Genomic DNA, 21709 nt, shown 5'->3' on the forward strand with positions numbered 1-21709 from the left:
ATTTCTTCTACAACATATCTCCCGACCATTCTCTTCAGCTCTCGCTCACTAACGGGTGTTTTTTTATTGAAATCCAGCTTTTGCTGTTTGGCTGGTGGACCTCCCAGTCCTGTAGAAGTCGAAGCTTCGGCTTCGTGTTTTTTTTCTATCAGTTTGGTCGCGCGGTGCTGTGATTCCAGATGCTTTCTTAAATTGGATGTGCTGTTTTTAGCGGTAGACAGTATTTTGCCTGCTCCGCATAGTGTGCAACTCACGTGAATGTTTTTTTCACCCGGTTTAGCTGACACAAACCTGAAGTAGTGACTGAATTTCCAGTGTAAGAACGCGTTACCAGCATCTTCCTGCGCCATTGTAGCTCGCTATGTTTTGTTCAGTGATGATGACGATAACATGATAATAACAGCCGCGCCCACCAGCATGGAACAACACGTGAGGTTACGTGCTCAGACACGCTTTGAAAACGTGACATGTGACGTCACTCCCAAAGAGAAGTAAACAGCTCTAAGCGTATTTTTGACTGTCGAAAACTAAATAAAATACTGCATTCCGCAATTTCCGCCTGCATTATGAATTTATGATGAGATAGTAACGAAATAGTAATCCACAGCCACTTGGACAAGTAACTGCAATTAGATTACTGGCTTTTAAAGATTAACGCGTTAGATTACCATTTTCGCGGAAAAGTAATCAGATTACAATAACGCGTTACTTAGTAACGCGTTAGTGGCATCACTGTTCTTGAGTACCAAATCTGAGTAACAAAAAACAACAATTGCTGTAGCAACTTATGAGACATAATTTAGATTGGGAATGGCCATCATATGCTTTTATCATAATGTTCTATGCACTCTAAACGTTCAAATGTGTAATGGATGTCTAACCAAAACCTGTTTATTACAAATGTATGACTGGAAAAACTTGATAAACAGTGCTGAGCTGCACCTCAATTCAATCTGCTGGGTCTCAGAGGGTTAACACTGCACTCTGTGGTCTTGAGTCATTGGCTACAACCCTCCACAATCATTTTTGAGATCGCCAAATGATTGACGGAACTAGAGCCCCAAGAGTCTGGAGTGGTATTTTGCGCAATACCGTGTACTTTGCACAATGTAACTCGAGAACCGCTGAACGGATTTTGTCACCTGAAAGGGCAATCGACAGGCAACAAATGGGGCTTCAATTCGATATATATATATTATATTACAAAATATGCACACCCGAGCCACTAGTGGTCGTCAAAGTGCCGGTGGGCAATCCGTCCTAAAAAGGGCCCACATATGGGCCCTTGCATGTTAAGAGGCATGGATGATAAGAGAAAACAGCACACGAAAAGCTGCGGCAAAACCAAGCAGTTTCGGTTGCAATAATCACAAAATAACTCTGATCTGTTAACTCATAATGACCTTCTTTGGACTGGTGAAGTATTAGGATCCAACAGCCATTCTGACAACTCAACCATAACCATGTGCTCTGGCAGTAGCTCACACACCCCGACCTTGTAAGTTGTGACACTCCATGTCATAACTCCAAGACTGTGGTTGGTGTGGAATGAAGCCATAACTCAGGCTATCACTCCCTCCCCTCCTCCCGACTCGGATATGGACATAGATTAACCCAAGAATGATTACCTGGATCAATATTTAGTCATGGGTGATACAGATCAATTCTGCAGCTGGCTCTGGGGGCAGGTGCCACTGGTGGCCATGCTGCCGAGCAGGCGATACGTCCTCGCTCTTTATGGGGATGGCTGACCGGCCAATATCTAGATTGCAGAGCAGAGTAGCAGCTAGTTGTTGTACATGCTATCCAGTCTCTTCAAGGAGTGTTACTGATAGATCCTCCCCTGTGTTTCACCCACTACACCACTAATGCTGTGGATAATCGTGGAGGAGGTTCTGAGATTCGTAATACAACTGTGGCTCAAGGACTTTTAACATAGGATTTAGGTTTAGGGATCTTCAGTGACTCTCTTATCTTTGTTGTTGTTGTGGGAATTATACCAGGGTAACAAGCTATGCGAATATTACCTGTTTGACTTCATCCAGGTGTCTGTCATTTTTTAGGCATGGTTGATATGGAATTTATTTTTAGAATGGAGGATGCACAATATTGTCTTCAGCTGGGATAAGAAAATAAAGTATGTAATGAAACAAGGATGCAAAGTATCATAGATGCAAAGCATTAATCACAACATTGACATTACACAAAGTGGCATGCCTGTGAGCCACCACTAGGGGTAGAGTGGCTAACCATAAGTGAATTACAGTGTGTGTGAGTGACTGACTGAGTCAGTGACATTGCAGGTCTATGAGGTGCTTCAATCTAATAAAAATTGTCTACTGGCAGATATTTAGACTTGACCATAATTGTATGTATGGACTGTGGAACCACTTTGTAACTGCCTCTGTAAAATGTCCATGCTAAAAATGTATTACATGTTTACATAGTACAACAAACATTTGAGTTATCAGTGAAATGATGATGGCAAGACCATCGCATTATGCTAGGCAATGCTTGAGACCATTTTCAATGAATCTTCCCCATATCCACAGCCATTATCTATGCTCTCAAATATGTCTCTCTACCTCCCATCACAGTGATTGATCCCCATGCATGTGGACAGGGAGTACAGCCCAATCAATAGCTATGTATGAGAGCCTCCCACTTTGATGGCTTTGTCTTGTACCTTGTCCACCAATGGTATACAAGACACCGTTAGTCCTGCTGTAGCCATTATGAAGGTAATCTATTAAGACAAGTCAATCTTGTGCCGTAGATGTGGTCCATTCTAGAGCAGATGCTTGAAGCCTACTGACAATAATCTGCACCAGGAACATCGCTGTGAGTCTGACAAGTGAGTCACATGATACTCAGTTGTTTGCTGTTCAGTACGATCAACACAGTGTATGACTTGCTTGTCACACAACAGAAATGCTACCAGTTTTTGTGTTTGTTATTTTGTTTGTCCCAATTACCTGTTACCATAGTAGCCACTATCTTTCCTGGGGTCCAAATAGGATTGATGTCATCCAAAGGATGGCACCCACAACTGTCCTGTACAGTGTCCCTGTCAGCATTGTTACTACCTAGTCCCTACTGGACAACACCACCACTAACCCTAACCATAGTGCAGAGAACAGAGTCCCTACTGGACAACACCACCACTAACCCTAACCATAGTGCAGAGAATAGAGTAGAATAGAGGACAACACCACCACTTCCTGACTGCTTCCTGACCGGGGCTCAAATCTGTGACCTTCCGTTGGTGACCCCAGAGCCCTACCAATATAGCCGCACTATATACTTGCTGCACTGATGCTTCAACCAAAGTGGAATTGTTTTGAAAAACTCAGTTCCAAAGCAGGATAGAAGTCACAGTTGCTCTCGGGGATTCACACCAGCTACATTGGTGGCATTACTGTAGCTACGTTTCACCCATTTCAATTGAAAAAGGCCCCACCCACACGCAGTAGCTAGCTACAAGTAGCAATGCTACATAGCTTAACTACATTTCTCAGTAGCGTGATGGTAGCGTCGCTACTTTTGAACCAAGTAGCGGTCTCTGTAGTGCAGCTATTTTTAGAATCAAGTAGTGATGTAGCGTGATCAAACGCTACACGCTACTGTCCGGATAAACAGAAAAAAGAAAATAGTGTCTTCGGTCCTGATAGTGTTGTGTTCTCCGGTCCTGCAGCTGGATACTATTGGAGAAAACCCACTATGATTGGTTGGTTGGTTTAGATATGAGTATGACGACTCACGATTGGGTAAGGTTATGCCAAAACATTACGGGTAGGCCAATCAGAGGCAGGATAGGGCGGGACATGCCACTCCAGCTCCAGGAAGTAAAAAAATCAAAACACAGACCATGAATGAATGAATGAACCAGTCCGTGCGAAATGGCAGAACTAACAGCACTAACTTGAGAACACATTCAGGTAAGCTGATGAAAAGCTTTACATAAACATTGTCAACTGTTCCCAAACAGCACACAAGTCAGTGCACTTTTTGTCAACAGATTTAACTAACAGATAGCTGCTATCATGTTTCACTGTAGGCAGAAAATGAACAATATTATGGGGGTGGAGAAAAGAAAAAACAAACTAACATAAATAATACATACACTAGAGGGAAAAGATCACCTAGAGCAGTGGTTCTCAACCTGTGGGTCGGTCAGGACCTCCAGGGGGGTCCCCACATGATTTTGGGGCCATGGAATGTTTTGTGAGTTACATATTTAAATACATTTGGTCATTTAGCTGACACTTTCATTCAAAGCAACTTACAAATTGTGTACAACAAGTCAGCAGGAGTGGTACATATCTAGCAGCCAAGGATACGTAGTATTGTTTGTCTAGCAGTGTCGAGCTTGAGTGTTATACTCTGAGTACATACTGTAGTAGTATAAACATATTAGCATAGTTGGTGGTAGTATAGACATGGTAGCATAATAGTAAAATGCAGTAAGACAGTTATTATTAGTTAAAATTCTGATATTGAAGAAGTGTGTTTTTGGTTGATAAAGTGGGCAGTTTATCCTGTGCTGAAAAGTCTCCATTCCAATAGAGAGAGTATATATTTTGGTGTTTATTTGATTGATTTGGCCTTTTATTTATTATGTTTCCACAGTTCTTTCCTCATACTTTATTAACATTTTGTACATAATACAAGTTCATGTTAAAATGATGACACAAAAAGCCAGACCGAGGGCTTGTTTCAGTTTTCTAATAAACAATCAAACTGAACCTTTTTTTTGCCTACCTATTTGTTTGGTGGAAACTTGATCATAAAAAAAAAGAAAAAAAAAAGTAGTGCCAATGTAGTTAGCTATTTTTGCCATGTTCTTGTAGTGTATCTTGCTACATTTAACTGGGGATAGCTTCCATTGTAGTTGAGCTATATTTAATCGAGAGTAACATGTAGTGTAGCTTACTACATTTTCCAAGTAGCTTGCCCATCACTGTTGTTTACTCATTCTTACATGGTATTGTATATTGTATATTGTATATTTTTTTTACTTACTTTTTTATTTACTGTATGAAGCACACTCTCAGGGGCTAGTATTTCACCGTAAATGTGTATTTTATTGTGATAATTAATAAACAAACTTGAAATTGAAACTTGAGAGTGAATTTGTGCATTGGAGAGGTATGTTTCAGGACAAGGCCCGCTTTACATTATTTTATAAATAAGATAAGATGAGATAAGGACCCCATAGTTTATATTGAAACACGCCCGGCTACCACTGTAGATATTCGTGTAGATGAGTGAGAACTATTCAGTGCTGAGAAGTGTGTTTGCAGAAGATTATGTGTGTGTGTGTCCTTGCCTGAGGTGAAGTAAGCCCATGAATCTGGTGAAGTGTGTCTTTGGTTGCCTGATTGATATTAGGTTAAACATGACCAGGTACATTATTAACCTATTATTGTAAACATGTCTTGCTGGGCAAACATATTTTTCATTTTTTAAGGGTTACATATGGAGAATACATTATTCATGACCTACCCCAGATCATATTTTGTATTCTGTAGCCTCTTTGAAACCTCACATATGAGTATGTCCCACCACATTGGATGCAGAAATAAATGTAATTGCATCCTGGAGCTGAGAAATGTAAATGTATGTAGATACAGCATATATATGAGATCTAGCAGGGTTGCCATGGTGTTGATCACTGCATGCCCAATGACAGATGTTTTATTCATTTGTTGAATAAAATGTGAGACTCATACAAAATACCCCTTCCTAGTGCCTATACAAAGTACATTTAATATAGTATAATGCAGAATTTCAATAAAACTTGAGATGAGGAGGCACAGCAATTTGTTTTGAAGGTTTTCATAGATGGTGGACAGAATGAAATATATATATATGACTGTAAATAAAGGAAAATGGTGATTATGCACATTTACCGTGAAATGTATATTAATTTGTATATTTGTATGTGAATGTGTATTCACCAACTCTACAGTGAATGTGCATATTAACCAGTCATTGTGCATTATTAACCAGTCATTGTGCATATTCCCAGACAAGACAAGAAATCTGGTTACACCCGCAGTTTGCAGTGAAACGGTTAATATGGGTGGAATTATGCAACACAAGTGAACAAGCAACCTGTGCCAACATTGATAGCTAGTGCGCACAGGAATCGCCAACTCTTAAATATGTTCATTATTTCACCTTGCAGAACAAAACATTTTGTAGGTCTAGTTGAGCTGCTTGTTCAGCTTGGCACAGTGGCTTTTTCGTTATGCAGTGGATACCGATTACATGGTAGTTGTCCACGGCTTTCACATTCATCATCCATTTAAAGAGACAGTACACAAATCTTGATGGTACCACTGATGGTGGCTGTGTCTTATTCCATTTATTATGCCAGCAACAACGTATATTGGCATATATTGCCTATTTCACCCATGAGCCTCGTTTGATGTTAATCTATTTACTGACAAGTCTGATGTGATAGTGGGGCCACCATGACACTGTCCTGGAACTACGGATCCAGGTTTTACACCCAAAATACTGTGAGTGCTCCCTCAACCATGGGCTGAGAGCTCGGCGGCTGGGGGGCTGGAGAGCTCGGGGGCTGGGGAAGTGGAGGAGAGCATAAATTGCAGCCGGTAATGATGAGAAGTGCCCTGAATCCCAAACATGTATTTGAGTGCTCTGATCGCCCTTGAATAATATAATATATAATATATAATAATATATATATATATAATATATAATATATAATAATACATCAACAGGAAATAAAGAACCCAATTAAGAGGGGCTGTCTATCAAACTAATGTTCATCTCTCTCGCTACTCTGCAAGCTGTTTGGATAGAAAACCACTCTCTGTTACCTCCCTCTTCTCTAGGGGTGAGCGAGGGGGACAAAAGAAAGAGAAAGAAAGAAAGAAAGAAAGAAAGAAAGAAAGAAAGAAAGAAAGAAAGAAAGAAAGAAAGAAAGAAAGAAAGAAAGAAAGAAAGAGAAAGAAAGAAAGAAAGAAAGAAAGAAAGAAAGAAAGAAAGAAAGAAAGAAAGAAAGAAAGAACGAAAGAAAGAAAGAAAGAAAGAAAGAAAGAAAGATTACTTTTCAAATGTATTAGGAGAGAGAAAGAAACACAGGGGGAAGAGAGGGAGAGAGAGATCTTTCAAATTAGACCTACTGTATGTAACAGCCCTTAAGTGTGCAATAGCCTCAATGCTTTCCATGTGACGCCCATTATGTCATTGATCTCTTTCTTTGATGTTATGGGAAAACATCATCATCTATTCCATATGAAAGTCCCAACAATGAACGGAAACAAACATGCCATTTCTTATTCATACCATCACAAAGCTGGGAAGAGAAGGCTTCCTTACTAGTGTTCAATCTCATCACTAGATGGGACTAATTATAACACTTGTCTTCTGGCCAATGTCTCTTTCAATTCTGTGCCGCTTACGGCAGCGACAGGCTTCCAGATGCTTCTAATTGGCTCATTGTGGTTGACAGGTCAATTGAATCACATCAGATCAAGGCAAAGGGTCAGAGAGGCTCAGGTTCTGCGGCATCACCGCCTGCATTCCACCACACGCCTCACGAGCTGCCTGGCGGAGGCTTTGGTTTCCTCCACGTGCCGAGACGCATCCATCAATCCGTGATACGGATCCCATAGAGATGAGCTCATCCCAGTGCGGCTGGAGCAGGGAAATATTCTATTCCTTTCCGTCGTGTTGTAGATACTGACTCGGTGTTCGACGCCAACACTGGGTGCATCTTGTTCAGAAAGACAGAACTGCGTTCTGTCAGGGAGAAAGGTTGCCGATGACTGAAATGTTGTCTTTCTTTCATTCTCTAATAACGTCTACCCTTATCTGCCCTGGGAGGACAGCGTTCTGCGCTTTCAGATTGATAGAGATGTTTTGTTTCTGTGAGCCCGTCTGCCTTTAATAAGACAGCTTTATCTCAGGCAGTGTTTTGGCCTCTCTTTTCAAACTGACATTTGAAAAGGGTTTGTCTGATCTACATGTCGTTATGAGTGATACTATACAATAATACTGTCGTTATTGTTATGTATGGTCCATATAAGTACCATATTGAGTTTTTACTTTATTTAGATTTGTGAGAAACAAACACGACACAGGAGTTTAGCCAAGTTACGTACTGCAGAGTACGACCACACCCTCGTCTGGGGATAATAGAGCAGACCCAACAATCAGCCTGATTTACAAGTGACTTGTTTTGGGATAAGGGCATCCCAGTAGGTCTACCTCCTACACCCCCACTACATTACTTAGACAGACAGATAGTTGTTTGAGTGCGTCTGTAAAAGAGAGCTAGCTGCCTGTAGGCTATCCCCTGTATGAATGAATGTGTTTAATTGAATTTAATTAACGGGCCACTTGACAGATTGATTGGCTACACAGAGGCACTTCATTAGATCTGTATTGAGGCGCTCCAGTGTTTACCATGTCCCCTGTGCTGTTAGGCCTGTCCATGTTGGTCGATGATGATGCAACTGGACATGGCCTTCTGTATTGACACTCTGTCCAATCAATCATCATGGGGATCGTTAGCACATCACCCCTATGACAGCGACGTACTGTACTGCCTGTTGTATGTGCTGAGGCAGTCCTTGGACACACAGTGGAAAAGTAATATAAATAAATCCAGTAGTGTAGTGTGTGCAACTTTACGGCATCACAATTAAAACATAGAAAATATTAAAATATTCAAGACTAGGCAAGCCAAGTTGATCTAAAACCAGCCATGCATGCGTGTATTTGATGATACATAGCTTTTGTCACGGTTTGCTGTATTAGGAACATGACCATTTGTTCTTTACATCGGAATTCTGTCCAGTACCTGGACAGATGGGATGACCTAACATGGATGACCTAAGATGGGAAGAAAGTAACTAACATTTCAATTTGGGTCTCACCTTGATGTATGGGTACCTTTGATGAGAACTCTTAGAACCCGTTTCACAAGACACCAGATCATGCAATGGTGGCCATATTATGAGGCAATGAGAACAAAGTGTACTGTATGACATACACTGAGAGCCGGTCCAGAAGAAGCTGTTTATCAGCGATGTGATGTAATGTAGATTGTACGAGAATCTCCCAAACTGTGACAGACAGAATCAAGCTATTACACGGTGTGATGCTCATCATTATTGTACGCAATGTCAGGCAGAATAACTTTTTGAAGAGTTCCTCAGCTGTGAATAACAATGCTAGACAAAAAAACACCCTGCCAGGGATTGTGTAATGGGACGTGTCGAGAGTAAGAAGTAAAAAAGAATTGCACACTTTCCTCTCACGAGAGACATTTATTGAAACCATAAACGTTTCAGCCGATAGCTTTTCCTCAAGTGCTGCTATGCAACTGCGGTTTCCAGAAATAGCAGGCAATACAGAGAAACATACTTTTTATTGTATTTTTGGTTTGCTCCTTAGACTGCACACTGTTTAATTGTATTACATGTTCTTACCTTTTACCTCATCAGTAATAACTAATATGTTTTACTGGTCAACCTTTCAGAAAGACTCTTCAGGGAATCCTTTGGCTGTTTCCAATGTTTTGAAAGTCCCATCTCATCCATTGCCCTTTGCTTCCTCCACCAGGTGGGCTCTGCATAGCCCAGTCACTGAAGATCCCCCACGACCGCAAACCTGCCGACTTTGACAAGATCATTCGTCTCCTTCTGGACACGCAGTACGCCCGGGCAGTCATCATCTTCGCCTCTGATGAGGACATCAGGTGAGTGTTTACTCCTTGTGTGATCAGAGAAACACAGAAGCTCTCGGGCTTCTGGGGACAGGATACAGTTTCTGTTCAAATTATAGGAATGCATTAGATCATTGTTTAATTTAGGGCTGACCTATGTTGGTCAATCAAATGATTGTTTGGTCATTAGGCTTTGCTCAATTGCTAGGGGAAAAACTGGTGCACCATAAAATTGACTTAAATGGTGCTTTCTAGGTACCAGGTAAGCTGTGTTGTGCATTTCACTCGCTTAAATCATCTGCTACAGCAGAGCATGATGACATTCAGGTAACCTGCCACGGAGCAGTGACTGTGTGAGCGAGAGAGTGAATCAGAATCAGCAGGATAAAGAGAGGAAGCGCCTCACTGGACCCAACAATCAGACCACTAGTGCAGTGCCTGTTTGGGGTGGATGAACGTTCAAGGCTCCCGGTATTGCTGCTCACAGCATGGTCGAGGGGTGGAGTGCCTGTTTGGAGTGCCCGTTTGCACTCAAAATGCATGCCCACTTGGAGTGGACTGGTTGCTTTGCCCCCGGAAGTGCTGCTTTATTTCACATTTGGTAATTTATATTTTACAACTTCTTAACACTAGCACAGCCATGGAGAACGGGTCAGATGACCCGACAGCTTATATGAGAAATATGAGAAAAATAAACAGTGTAAACTATATAATTACCTCTGAATATAAAAATATGAGGTTTACCACATGTTTGAGTGACAAATTTTATTTTTTTTTTTATAATAATAATAATAAATAATAATATTATAATCTTTTATTTTTTTTTTTGGATGGAAGTGCCACACATTGACGGGCAAAGAGCCACATGCGGCTCGCAAGCCACAGGTTGGCCACCCCTGCGCTAGACGCTCTCCAAGTGCTGTGACTTTCCACATATATATTCCATATATTCCATATATATGTGGAATAACGTTCTAATAACATTTTCCTGAAGTCATTTTGAAATTTCAGAAACCGTGCCAGATAAAATGGGTACTTTTAGGAAAAGTCATTGAGTGACAGAGCTGGAGCTCGACCGAGTGACGAGGATACATTTATTGAAAATGCCTAGGGGTCATTTGATCCCTTGTCGGCTGTGCTAGTGTTAACCTCTTAACAGTCAACACATTTAGCATAAAACGTCTGTTGATTGTATACTAAAAGTAAATTGGACACTATTCTGGAACCATTTGTAGCAGATACACAAGTCTCACAAGTCATTGTCATAGAGTTACAGAGGTTTGAACACACTGAAATAAAAAATAGTTTTGGTCTGAATTATTTGGCAAACAAGATGCCTGCAGATCTATCTACTCTATAGTTATTAGCTGAACACACTGCTGGAGCCATAGCCTGAAGTCTTACCTAGAACATGTCCAAAGTTGATAACAATATCACAAAAAATTAAGTGTTTTATGTAATGGTATGTTTAGGCGATTTTACCCCAAATAATTGTGAGAGGAGTCAACACTACCTCAGTCCCCTCTCCCCCTCCTCCACTAATCTCTTGTCACATACACATACACCACCCCCAACCATTATCACCCCCTTCTCACACAACAACAGATCAACAACATATCAGCGCAACAACAGATTAGCGCAATTTGCGCTCTGGAGAGGGAGGCGCACGTTCATTCTCTGACGTACGGTACGCTTTTACTGCTTCTCTGTCTCAGAAAACCAACTCAAGTAAGATGTCATTCTTTTCATAATTTCATTGGCTACACAAACGATCAATAATTGTAAGCATCAGTGGTGATTTGTCCGGTCACTCTTTCGAAACTGATGCTCATTGGCTGTTTGGTCTTATAACCCAAGATTAGAAGCACGTAATAGGTCAAGCGGTGTGTCAATCAAATGGCATCCATTTTAGCTTTCAGCTGATGTGTTGGTTGAGTGGCAATAACACAGCGTGACACTGACAGACGGCTGTGAAGTGTGTTGTGACTAGGGATGGGTACCGAACTCTGTACTTTTAACACATTGGATGCCAGCAGCAGGGGGCGCTGATCCCCCTTCAGCGCCAGGTCTTTATTCAATGGATATAATTTTAGGATGCCAAACTTGCGAGTCCTAAAACTATATTTTATATTATAGCTATGGATCTAATAACGCCGTAGACTGTCAGTGAGTTGCTTCTGGTCAACATGCAAAGAACAGATTGTTTTTTCATCCGTACATTTCCGTTTTATACCGTTTTGAATATGAGTATGGTTTGGGTGATTCCCATGAAGGACGAGAAAAAGGAAATAAATATCAGATCAATGCAATATTGGATATATAGAGTCCTTACCTGGTCTCTGATGTAATGCAAAAAAAATTATCCAATTATTTGATCGCCATTCCAGTTATCCACAGCGATTCTGTCCCCGACATTACCGACATTACCATTATTGGTGCCACATTTCGATACCTAAGACCCGCCCAGTTCGAAAATTATCCAAATTCCAATGACGCGCAATTGTCATTTCATTAGAGACACAGACCAGCGTGGACCTTCAATGACAATCAATTGTCATTTCATAATAGACAGACCAGTGCGGACCTTAAATGACACACAATTGTCATTTCATAATAGACACCAGTGTGAGCAATGTCCAATGTGTCTACATGCTTTGCATCCTTGCCATGTCCACATTAGCCGCTAAGATAACTAGCGTTAGCCGCTAACTAAGCTAAGCTAACTACATTGACTCCACGACACCAGTTCCATTAGTGAGGAAAGGGGGGTTGGGTGTTATATTGACGAGGCTTGACAACCGAGGTTCAAGAATAACTTCACATTTATTGGTTGTTCATTTATATATATCGCTTCATGCATCACGCTCCATACAACTCCATGTGCTGACTTCCTGGGACATCACTTAACTACGGCATCCAAGAGGCTCAAAACTCAAACCTAATACATCACGGCGGTGGTGGCTGAGACTCTCTCCCTCTCTCTCGCTCTCTCTCTACTTTCAATGATTTAAAGTAGCCAAACGTTATACTATAAATACTAACTGGATAGTTCATGATATAAACATTTAATTTCATTATCCGAAAAGAACCTAACATCATTACGTCTGCTATGAGCCATTCTCCCTTTGTGTGTGTGTGTGTGTGCGCGCACGTTCCAGCTCTGGTCTTTGGAAAGACCAGATGAGGTCAGAGGAGTTTGATAGTATTTACTGAGGATGGCCAGATAATGTTGATATTTAAACGTGTTGATTGATTGATTGAAAACTTTATTAACAGATTGCAGAATGGGTACAGTACAGTACAGCTCAATACATACAATTGTTAAGGGGATGCAGACCAGAGAAAGACTTTCGTCTTGTTTACATCAGGGTCCCCCATTTTCAATTCATCGTAACATATATGACATACAGATAGACAGTACTGCTACATCTATACATTTATGACATACCAGAATTGCAAATACAGTACTGTTTGTGATACGAAAAGAGTCCAGAAAAGAAGTATATACATTTGACGTAGAAACTGTACATTGGAGGAGGTTGGGTAGGTGGGGGGGGGGGGGGGGTACTGTACATTGGAGGAGGTTGGGTAGGAGTGGGGTGGGGGGAGGTTGGGTAGGAGGGGTGGGTGGGGGACACTGTACAACTGTACAAGCAACACTGTACATTGGAATATTGACAAGACCATACTTGGTCATTTTTACTGTACATTGGAGGGGGTTGTGTTAGGACATTTACAGGGGCCAGTTTCGAATTGTAGTCTCCCGTAGGTGTTTTTTGAGAGTGTTTTTGAAAGTGGGTAGTGATTCACATTCCTTTACAGCTTTGGGTAGTGCATTCCACATTCATGTGGCATAATTGCGAAACATGTTTAGTCCCTTGTTTGAACCGAATCTGGGTTTAACATGATTTGTGGAGCTCCCTCTGGTGTTGTGATCGTGGTATTCACTGACCTTTGGGAAGTATTTTGACATGTACATGGGTACCTTGGTCGTGTAGTGTATCTGGTAGACCAGGCCCATTGCAAGTTGCTGTACTCTGTCGTCTACTCTAAGCCATCCTAGGTTGTCAAAGTCGGCAGGGGTGAGGTGGGTTCTAGGAGTAAGGTCAAGCAGTAGTCTGACCAGTTTGTTTTGAGATGTTTGTAATTTTGTTTTTAGCGCCTTTGAGGTGCTTTGGTACCATGAGGTGCAAGCATAGTCGTAGTACCCTTGAATGAGTGCTCCTGCCAGAGTCTTCAGGGTATTCTTGTTTACCAGTGAGGAGATCCGGTACAAGAATCGAGTTTGTTGGTTGACTTTTTTTATTACATTGGATGCCATTTTGTCACAGGAAAGATTTGCCTCTAGGATTGAACCCAGGTAGGTAATATCTTTTTTCCTTGTGACAATATTGTCACCCACTGTAACTGAGAAGCCGGCGGTCTTGCTGAGTTTGTTATTTGAACCGAAGATAATGGACTCTGTTTTGCCCATGTGTAATGATAGTTTGTTATCAGCGAGCCATATGCAGATTTTGCCTAGTTCCGAGCTGAGGGTTTTTTCAACCTGTAACTTGTTCTTGTCAGAGACCAGCAGGGCTGAGTCTCCGCAAAGTCGTGTATACATGTAACGGATGGTACCGCGAAGCGCAGTCACAAATGACTTCAGATGTTGTGAAGTGACTGGGGTGAGTAGCAGTACTATGGGTTAAACTCACTCTCATCCTCAAAAGACACATATACACGTTACAAAGCAGTGAGTTCACTTCTTGGTATAGTGGACTGTGCTGTTGCCTGCGGCGTGGGAGACCCGGGTTCGAAACTCCCTCGGGGCATCAAAGTTTGAGGTGATGATGTCACAACTGTTACATACATACATGTATGTATGTATACAAAACATTTTTGTAGGAACGGTCTGGGAGAGGGAGGTAGGGAGGTGTTTTAGTTTGTGTGGTGTGATAACAATGTTGAAATTGAGAAGTTTAGAATTTAGTTTAGTTTTACAACAGAAATAAAATGTTTGTTATAATGAAAGTACCGGAAAACAGTACCGTCGGGTACCGGTATCAATCCTCAGGTACTGGTACCGGTATCGGTTCAAATGTGAACAGTACCCAACCCTAGTTGCGACATCACTGATATAGATTGTCTGGTCAGTAACATGGGTCCCTTCGTTCGGCAGTAAACAGAAAATAAATGTATTCAACTTTATTCAATGAGGAAAGAGAACTCCAAACAGCAAAAATAAGAATTTATTTTAATATTTTTAAGCAAATGTGTTGTTGAAACAAGTCAAATAATCTACCAGTGCAGTAAGGAAATGTGGTATGGTAAGATTTCTTGAAATGAGTAACAAATATCTAGGGTCTCTCTCCTGATTGGATAAAGTGGGAAGGGATACAAGAACATTTATTTTGTCTTTACTGCAGAGCTGAGGGACTGGGCTGAGACACATGCTACTGACCAAACACTATATCAGTGATGGCTGTTGGAATGTAGAGCTATTTAACATTTAACTTATTTCTACAAAGAAATACCACTTACAGCACTTATTGTTTCTAATGTGCCTTATTTGATGTAGCATAATAGTCCACGGTTCAGTGTTGAAACAAATGGCTTAATTAATCTGCTGTCCAGCAGTTGGGAGAGTTGGGCTGCAGCAAGTCTTTTTTTCCTCCCCCTATTTGAGACATAAATCCTAGCTATGCAGTTATATGTTTTATCAAATAGGAACAGTATTTGTGTTTACCAAATGCCAAAGTAACCAGATGTGCCTGATGTATCTGTTTCCTAATTTCTCTCCCCAAATAAGGGAGTCAGGCTCCACCAATCTCCCGCAGCTATGGAAAAATGTATGGGTTAACCCTTTTTTTTTTTTTACAATGGAATTGTAGACTTCAGGACATGAGGTACATCTGGTGTCGGCTAGATCCAATAGAATGCAATGCATTCAAGGTTTTGGTATTTTAATAGGATATGCTGACAATAAGGTAAAAAAAGTATAATTACACTGGCCTTATCCCTTAATACAAGAGCCTTGAGTGTGATATTACTCCTCATGTAACCACTGCACTCTCTATGCTGCTTGTCCTGGGTGATGATTAACCGTCCCATTATGCTGTAAAGATGGCTTGCATGATGAGACCTTAAAACATGGTTAGGTTTGACTTTGAGGTTTGATACTGTACATTGCTTTCGTACATTGTACATTTTACATCGTACATCGTACATGCGTTTCACTAGACTACAATTTACACTTTGCACAAGCAGTATGTGTTTTATATTTGCCATACGATTTATATCAGTCATTTAAAGGTGCTATAGATAACGTTCAGCCACTGGATGTCGCACTAGAGCACCAGCATGTAATTTATCCAATCAGGTGCATTCCACGTGGGGAAATGGGAAGTAGGGAGGGGATACATTAATGTAACATGTAAAAAACAAGATTCATTTTGGACCTGCAAACATTTTTAAATGTTAAATTAATTCAAAAAGTGGAAAAGCAATACTTTTATTCTGTACCTTTCTAAAGGTCTGCCAAGGCTATATGAAAGTTGATCAGTTGTGTTTATAAACTGTATGGTGATGAAGTTTGGAAGCAACTTTCGGGGGCACTGTTTTTTTTCTCAGACAATGGGCCAGGTGCATATAGAGACCTCTTTTTACGTAATTCTGTTGCATCCTCCTTTGAATGACCTGGGTCTCTAGTTTCTGTTTGAAGCTGTGATTATCCTAGAGGTCACAATAGGTAATTTTATACAGTGAGGTCGAGTTTCAAAATATTGGTGTCACTACATAGAAATGGCTATTATGGGGACTTAAATCATCACACGTGAATACAATTGGGCTCATTGGATGCCAAGAATCAGCTGTACAGCCATATGCGACGTATGCAATTCCAATACATAAAGGACACCAGTAGGCTATGTAGAAATAGGCAAATAAATCATAAGAAAGGTGAGAATAAATTTGTAATGCATATAAAATTGTGGTTTTGGCCCAAGATTGCATGGAACTAGCCTAATTTGTATTCATTGAGTCCATTTTCATTTCGATATCTCGAGGTCAGAGACAGTGAGCTAGCATGCCATGACTGGTACTGTATCTATGGATTCCTCAAGATCCCTAGTGCCCTAGTGCAAACATAGATGCATGTGTATCTGGGATCTCCCGCTATGTGCATTTTTTCAAAGGATATAATGGTGGCTGTGAGTGTTTACTTGCGTGTGACTCCTGGGATATCTCTAAATGCTCTGTCTGTTTGAATATGCCCATAGACTGTATGCATCAATGTCACTGACCACTACTGACTGACTGGTTGTCTACCATTGATTCCAGGGGTATCCTGAGTGCCAGTAAGCGAGCGGACCAGGTGGGTCATTTCCTGTGGGTTGGTTCAGACAGCTGGGGAGCCAAGAACAGCCCCATTCACCAGCTAGAGGAGGCCGCTGTAGGGGCTGTCACCATACTGCCAAAGAGAACCACCATCAATGGTATGTTCATTCATTTATTGTATCAATCAGTTGGAATGTCACCTCCTTGCCAAAGCAATCCATATTTTTTGAATTATTTTACTGTATATATATATATATATATAATACAATCAAACTATACAGTAAGCATTAGGCTGGTATATTCCCACCACATTAATCACATTTCTGCGGTGAAGAGTAATACTATAATTATTATATTATATAATACAAACTAACAATTATTGGGGATGTATCTAATGTAGGTAGTGCCTATTACTACCATCTACAACACTAATTGAATGTGTATTGATTAAAATGGGGAGTTTTGGGTGGCTTTGGTTTCAGAGGACTTTCTACCTTTCCTAAACAATTCTTGGGGGATGCACTGTAAGAGCTGTAGCTTTTCCTCACGTTTTATCTGATTGAACGAGTGTATTTGTGACAGGGGCACGATAGATGCTATCTTGGAAAGGATGAAGGTGACATTGTCAAGTACAGGAGCAGTGGGAGAAGCATGTGAAAACTAGACCTGATGTTGTCGGATTCCAGGGGCGTCACCACTAGTGCTACCAGGTCGAATATTAAAATGCCTTCCCCAAATAAATCACAATTTGCCTTTAATTTAAGGTCCTGAATAAGCTACTGCACAATTAAAAAAGCAACCAAATCTTGTGTTGGTGCCACCTACTGAGAATGTTGGCCGTACAAGTGCAGAAAATGCAGTAAATTCCCGTTCTGACTTTTTAAGAAGTATTTACGTTTCCCCTTCTTTTTACAGTGTACTGTAGGTCTTTCCACCTTTCTACTTTTAACAGTGTAAGTCCATGTCTCACTCCTTACACAAGATTCTTGAAACAGCTATATTGTGTAATGTTACTTTAACTCACCCTAACAAGTTAGTGTTTTGTCTAATTCAGTTAACTTACTTAGTGCATACAGATGTTATATCCTGATCCTTTTTACAGTGTACTGTAGGTCTTTCCACCTTTCTACTTTTAACAGTGTAAGTCCATGTCTCACTCCTTACACAAGATTCTTGAAACAGCTATATTGTGTAATGTTACTTTAACTCACCCTAACAAGTTAGTGTTTTGTCTAATTCAGTTAACTTACTTAGTGCATACAGATGTTATATCCTGATCCTCGAGCCATCCTCCCGGAACTGTCCTGAAATACAATCTAAGCCATCCCAAAATGGATGTGGACCATCCCAAATCTATAATCCTTTCTACATTGTCATCATTGTTCAGATTAAATAAGGACAGCAAAACTACTTATGACAATGATGATACGCCAATGTATGTTGTGATTTTATGATATTTATGACTGATGACTATGCCTTGTTGATAAACATAGCTGAGAGAACTGCACTTATATGTGGTAGTAATAGGCATCTGATTAACCCTTTAATCGCCAACGACGACTTTAGACGTCATTGCTCGCCATGCTTAATCTGCCAATGACGTCGTACAGCGTCTTTGAGATCAATATTTCAAAAATCTGTCATGGCAATCATATTTCACCCACGGAGACTTGAGACTTGCTGTTGATCTCCTCTCAACTCTCCAACGGTTCAAGACAGCCATCTGGTGGCCGATCGGCGAATCGCCAAAACCGGAAGTGAGCGGCAGGAAGTGGTGCTCACCCATATTTCGTCCGGCCACTCGCTATCGCTAGCGGGACTCCAGCTTGATACACTGGATAGCGATCGGTTGCCAATAACTCGATAAACAACATGATTTGGACGTATATAGTATTATACAACCTGGAACTGGACCAACTAGATCGACATCCCATAATAGCGAACGTTCTGCTCCACGCTGATCGCCCAACGCTACGAGGAAGCTGCGGTGAGTTTCAGCGTGTTTGATTATTATTATACATACACACTGCTCCGATCAACATATCACCCATACTAAATAAATTATTTAACGTCGGCCACGGACTTATAAACCCCCCCCCCCCCCCTCCGGTCACCAGCAGATGATGAGGCATGACGTGTAGGACCTTGTACAATTGAATTTTTTTTATCTGACGTCAATCGGTATCAAACTACATTTGATGATCTATATGTATTTAGGGCTATAACTCACGTTCTGCAGAATGCTGCAGAAAACGATAAAAACATATTTATACTTTAGACCAGGGAGGGGCAACTGGCGGCCCGCGGGCCGCATGCGGCCCTCACCGACGTTCCATGTGGCCCCAGGCCAAAAAAAAAAAAAAAAAAATAAATAAAAAATATAATATTTTTTTATTTTTTTTATTTTTTTGTATTGTATTCGACTAAGAAGAGTTGGCAGTCAACTATGGCTCCTTTCGATCGATTAGTCGACTATTTGACTAATAGGGGTCAGCCCTAGTGTGCACATATTCAACGCTGTTGAAAGTGCCGTGCAGCAATATGGGGGTTTTGATAAACTGTCGGCTGTTGTTACCGATGGATTCGCCGGGCTTCTAAGGCAGAGTGGCGTTGAGTGTCCAATACTGCACTGCATTATACATCAGGTAAGTTCGCTAACATAATTTCCATCTATTGTGCGTCACTATAATGACCAATGCGAGTCGAGTGTAGTCAAATTATATGCGAGAGTCGTTAAATCGTTTTTCTTTTTTTTTATCTGATATAGGAGGCTCTCTGTGCCAAGAAGCTTGAATACAGCCATGTTATGGATTTGGTTACCAAGGTTACCAATCTAATTCGTGGAGGCAACAGGTCACTAAACCATAGAAAGTTTGTCTCCTTTTTGGAAGAGATGGACACTGATTATGGCGACTTGCAGCTACACACAGAAATCCGATGGCTGAGCCGTCGGAAAGTACAGGAGCGACATTGAAACACTGCAAATGCAATTCAATGATCGGTTTGAAGATTTCAACGGCATGCAGTCACGGATAGCGCTGTTTGCCGGCCCCCTCACCGCTACGGTGTCAGAGCAGCCCCCACCGTTGCAGCTTGAACTGTGCGAGCTACAGTCAGATCCTTTTTTTCAAGCAAAGAGAAATGAGAGGGGAATTTCGTTTTGGAAACTGCTACCTGAGCCCCGCTTCCCACTCCTCAGGGACTTTGCCCTCTCTATGGCCAGTATGTTTGGGAGCACATACATACGTGAGAGCAATTTCTCAAACATGAAGCACATCAAGTCAAAGGAGAGAAACAGGCTGTCGGATGAAACATTATTTCATCTGATACAGATTGCATGCACAAACATTGAAGTTGACATTCCTGCTATTGTGCGCCAAATGGAGAGACCACAAGTGTCTCATTAAAGACAGGGGGGGGAGGAGATGATGAAGAGGTGTAGAGGGGGGGAAGGAGATGATGAAGAGGTGTAGAGAGGGGGGGAGAGATGATGAAGAGGTGTAGAGAGGGGGGGGAGATGATGGAGAGGTGTAGATAGGGGACCATTATTATTATTATTATAACCATTATTGACCCACTGTGGGGCGAGGGTGAATGTCATGCCAGTTTGATAAAGGGTCAATGGGAGGCATGTAGTATTGCACTTTACTTTACTTGCACTTTACACTACTTTTGTAGTGTTCAGATAACACTAATAACACAAACACAAAGCAGCATTCCTGCTGCATTTCACTACAACAGTAAATCAAAAGTGCAATAATAAATGATTTTGTTAAATGTATAAACTTGTATCCTGCTACTAAACAAAACATTCCTGAGTGCTTCATATCCATAACATGCATTTCAGTGTTATAATGTTTTGTTTAGTAGCAGGATAAAAGTTTATACATTTAACAAAATCATTTATTATTGCACTTTTGATTTACTGTTGTAGTGAAATGCAGCAGGAATGCTGCTTTGTGTTTGTTGAGCAGTGGGCTTTAAGTTCATACATTTATTTTATTAGAAGCCTTAATTATAATTGATCATTTTTGTATATATTTGGGGTTACAGCAATACTTTTAAATTCAGCTGTTTATAAATTCATAAAGTTGAAATTGCATTACTAAATGCATTTGAAATGGAATAAAAACAAAGTTACAACACATTATAATTGTTTATATACCTTATTTATCACATCTGTGACTATTATGGGCTATTTGAGTGATGGGGTACTACTGGCGGGACTGCCGATAAACAATGCGGCCCCCCAGATTGATTGTGGACATTTTGTGGCCCTCACCATATACAAAGTTGCCCACCCCTGCTTTAGACCGTATTTTAGTATGAATATGTGAATGAAAAAGTAGAACGTTGCTACATCCTAAACGATAGATACTTGACGTTGAATGGGCCATAGTAATGTCATTTTAGCAATACAATTTAAAAAGTTATAGCCCTGCAAAGAAGAGGAACATCTCCATAGACAAATAGAGCTGGCAGAGGATGGTATAAGGATGGATATAAGCGTGGCAGAGAAAGGGTTAACAAGTACAGATATTGTACAGTATTTGTATTTATCTCTTATCTGGCTTAAACAAGTATCATGTTCATATCACCAGAGCCTGTACTAATTATAATCATCCAAACAATGTGAGAGGAGGGGTCTGGATTTGGGAAACATACAAATTATTTGGGAGAAAGCGA

At 40.8% G+C, this 21709-nt stretch overlaps 1 protein-coding gene across 1 annotated transcript in view; it reads left to right on the forward strand.

Moving 5' to 3' along the window:
- grm7 (glutamate metabotropic receptor 7) overlaps positions 1 to 21709 on the forward strand; it is a gene marked incomplete at both ends in the record, with an annotated part of 692585 nt that overhangs the window by 171371 nt on the left and 499505 nt on the right. The window contains 2 exons of the mRNA XM_084317718.1: positions 9604 to 9739; positions 17027 to 17181. Of these exons, the coding sequence (XP_084173844.1) occupies positions 9604 to 9739; positions 17027 to 17181 (291 nt within the window). The remainder of the gene's footprint in view (positions 1 to 9603; positions 9740 to 17026; positions 17182 to 21709) is intronic.

The sequence above is a fragment of the Notolepis coatsorum genome (genome assembly GCF_963971535.1).
Source record: "Notolepis coatsorum genome assembly, chromosome: 6".
Lineage (NCBI taxonomy): Eukaryota > Metazoa > Chordata > Actinopteri > Aulopiformes > Paralepididae > Notolepis > Notolepis coatsorum.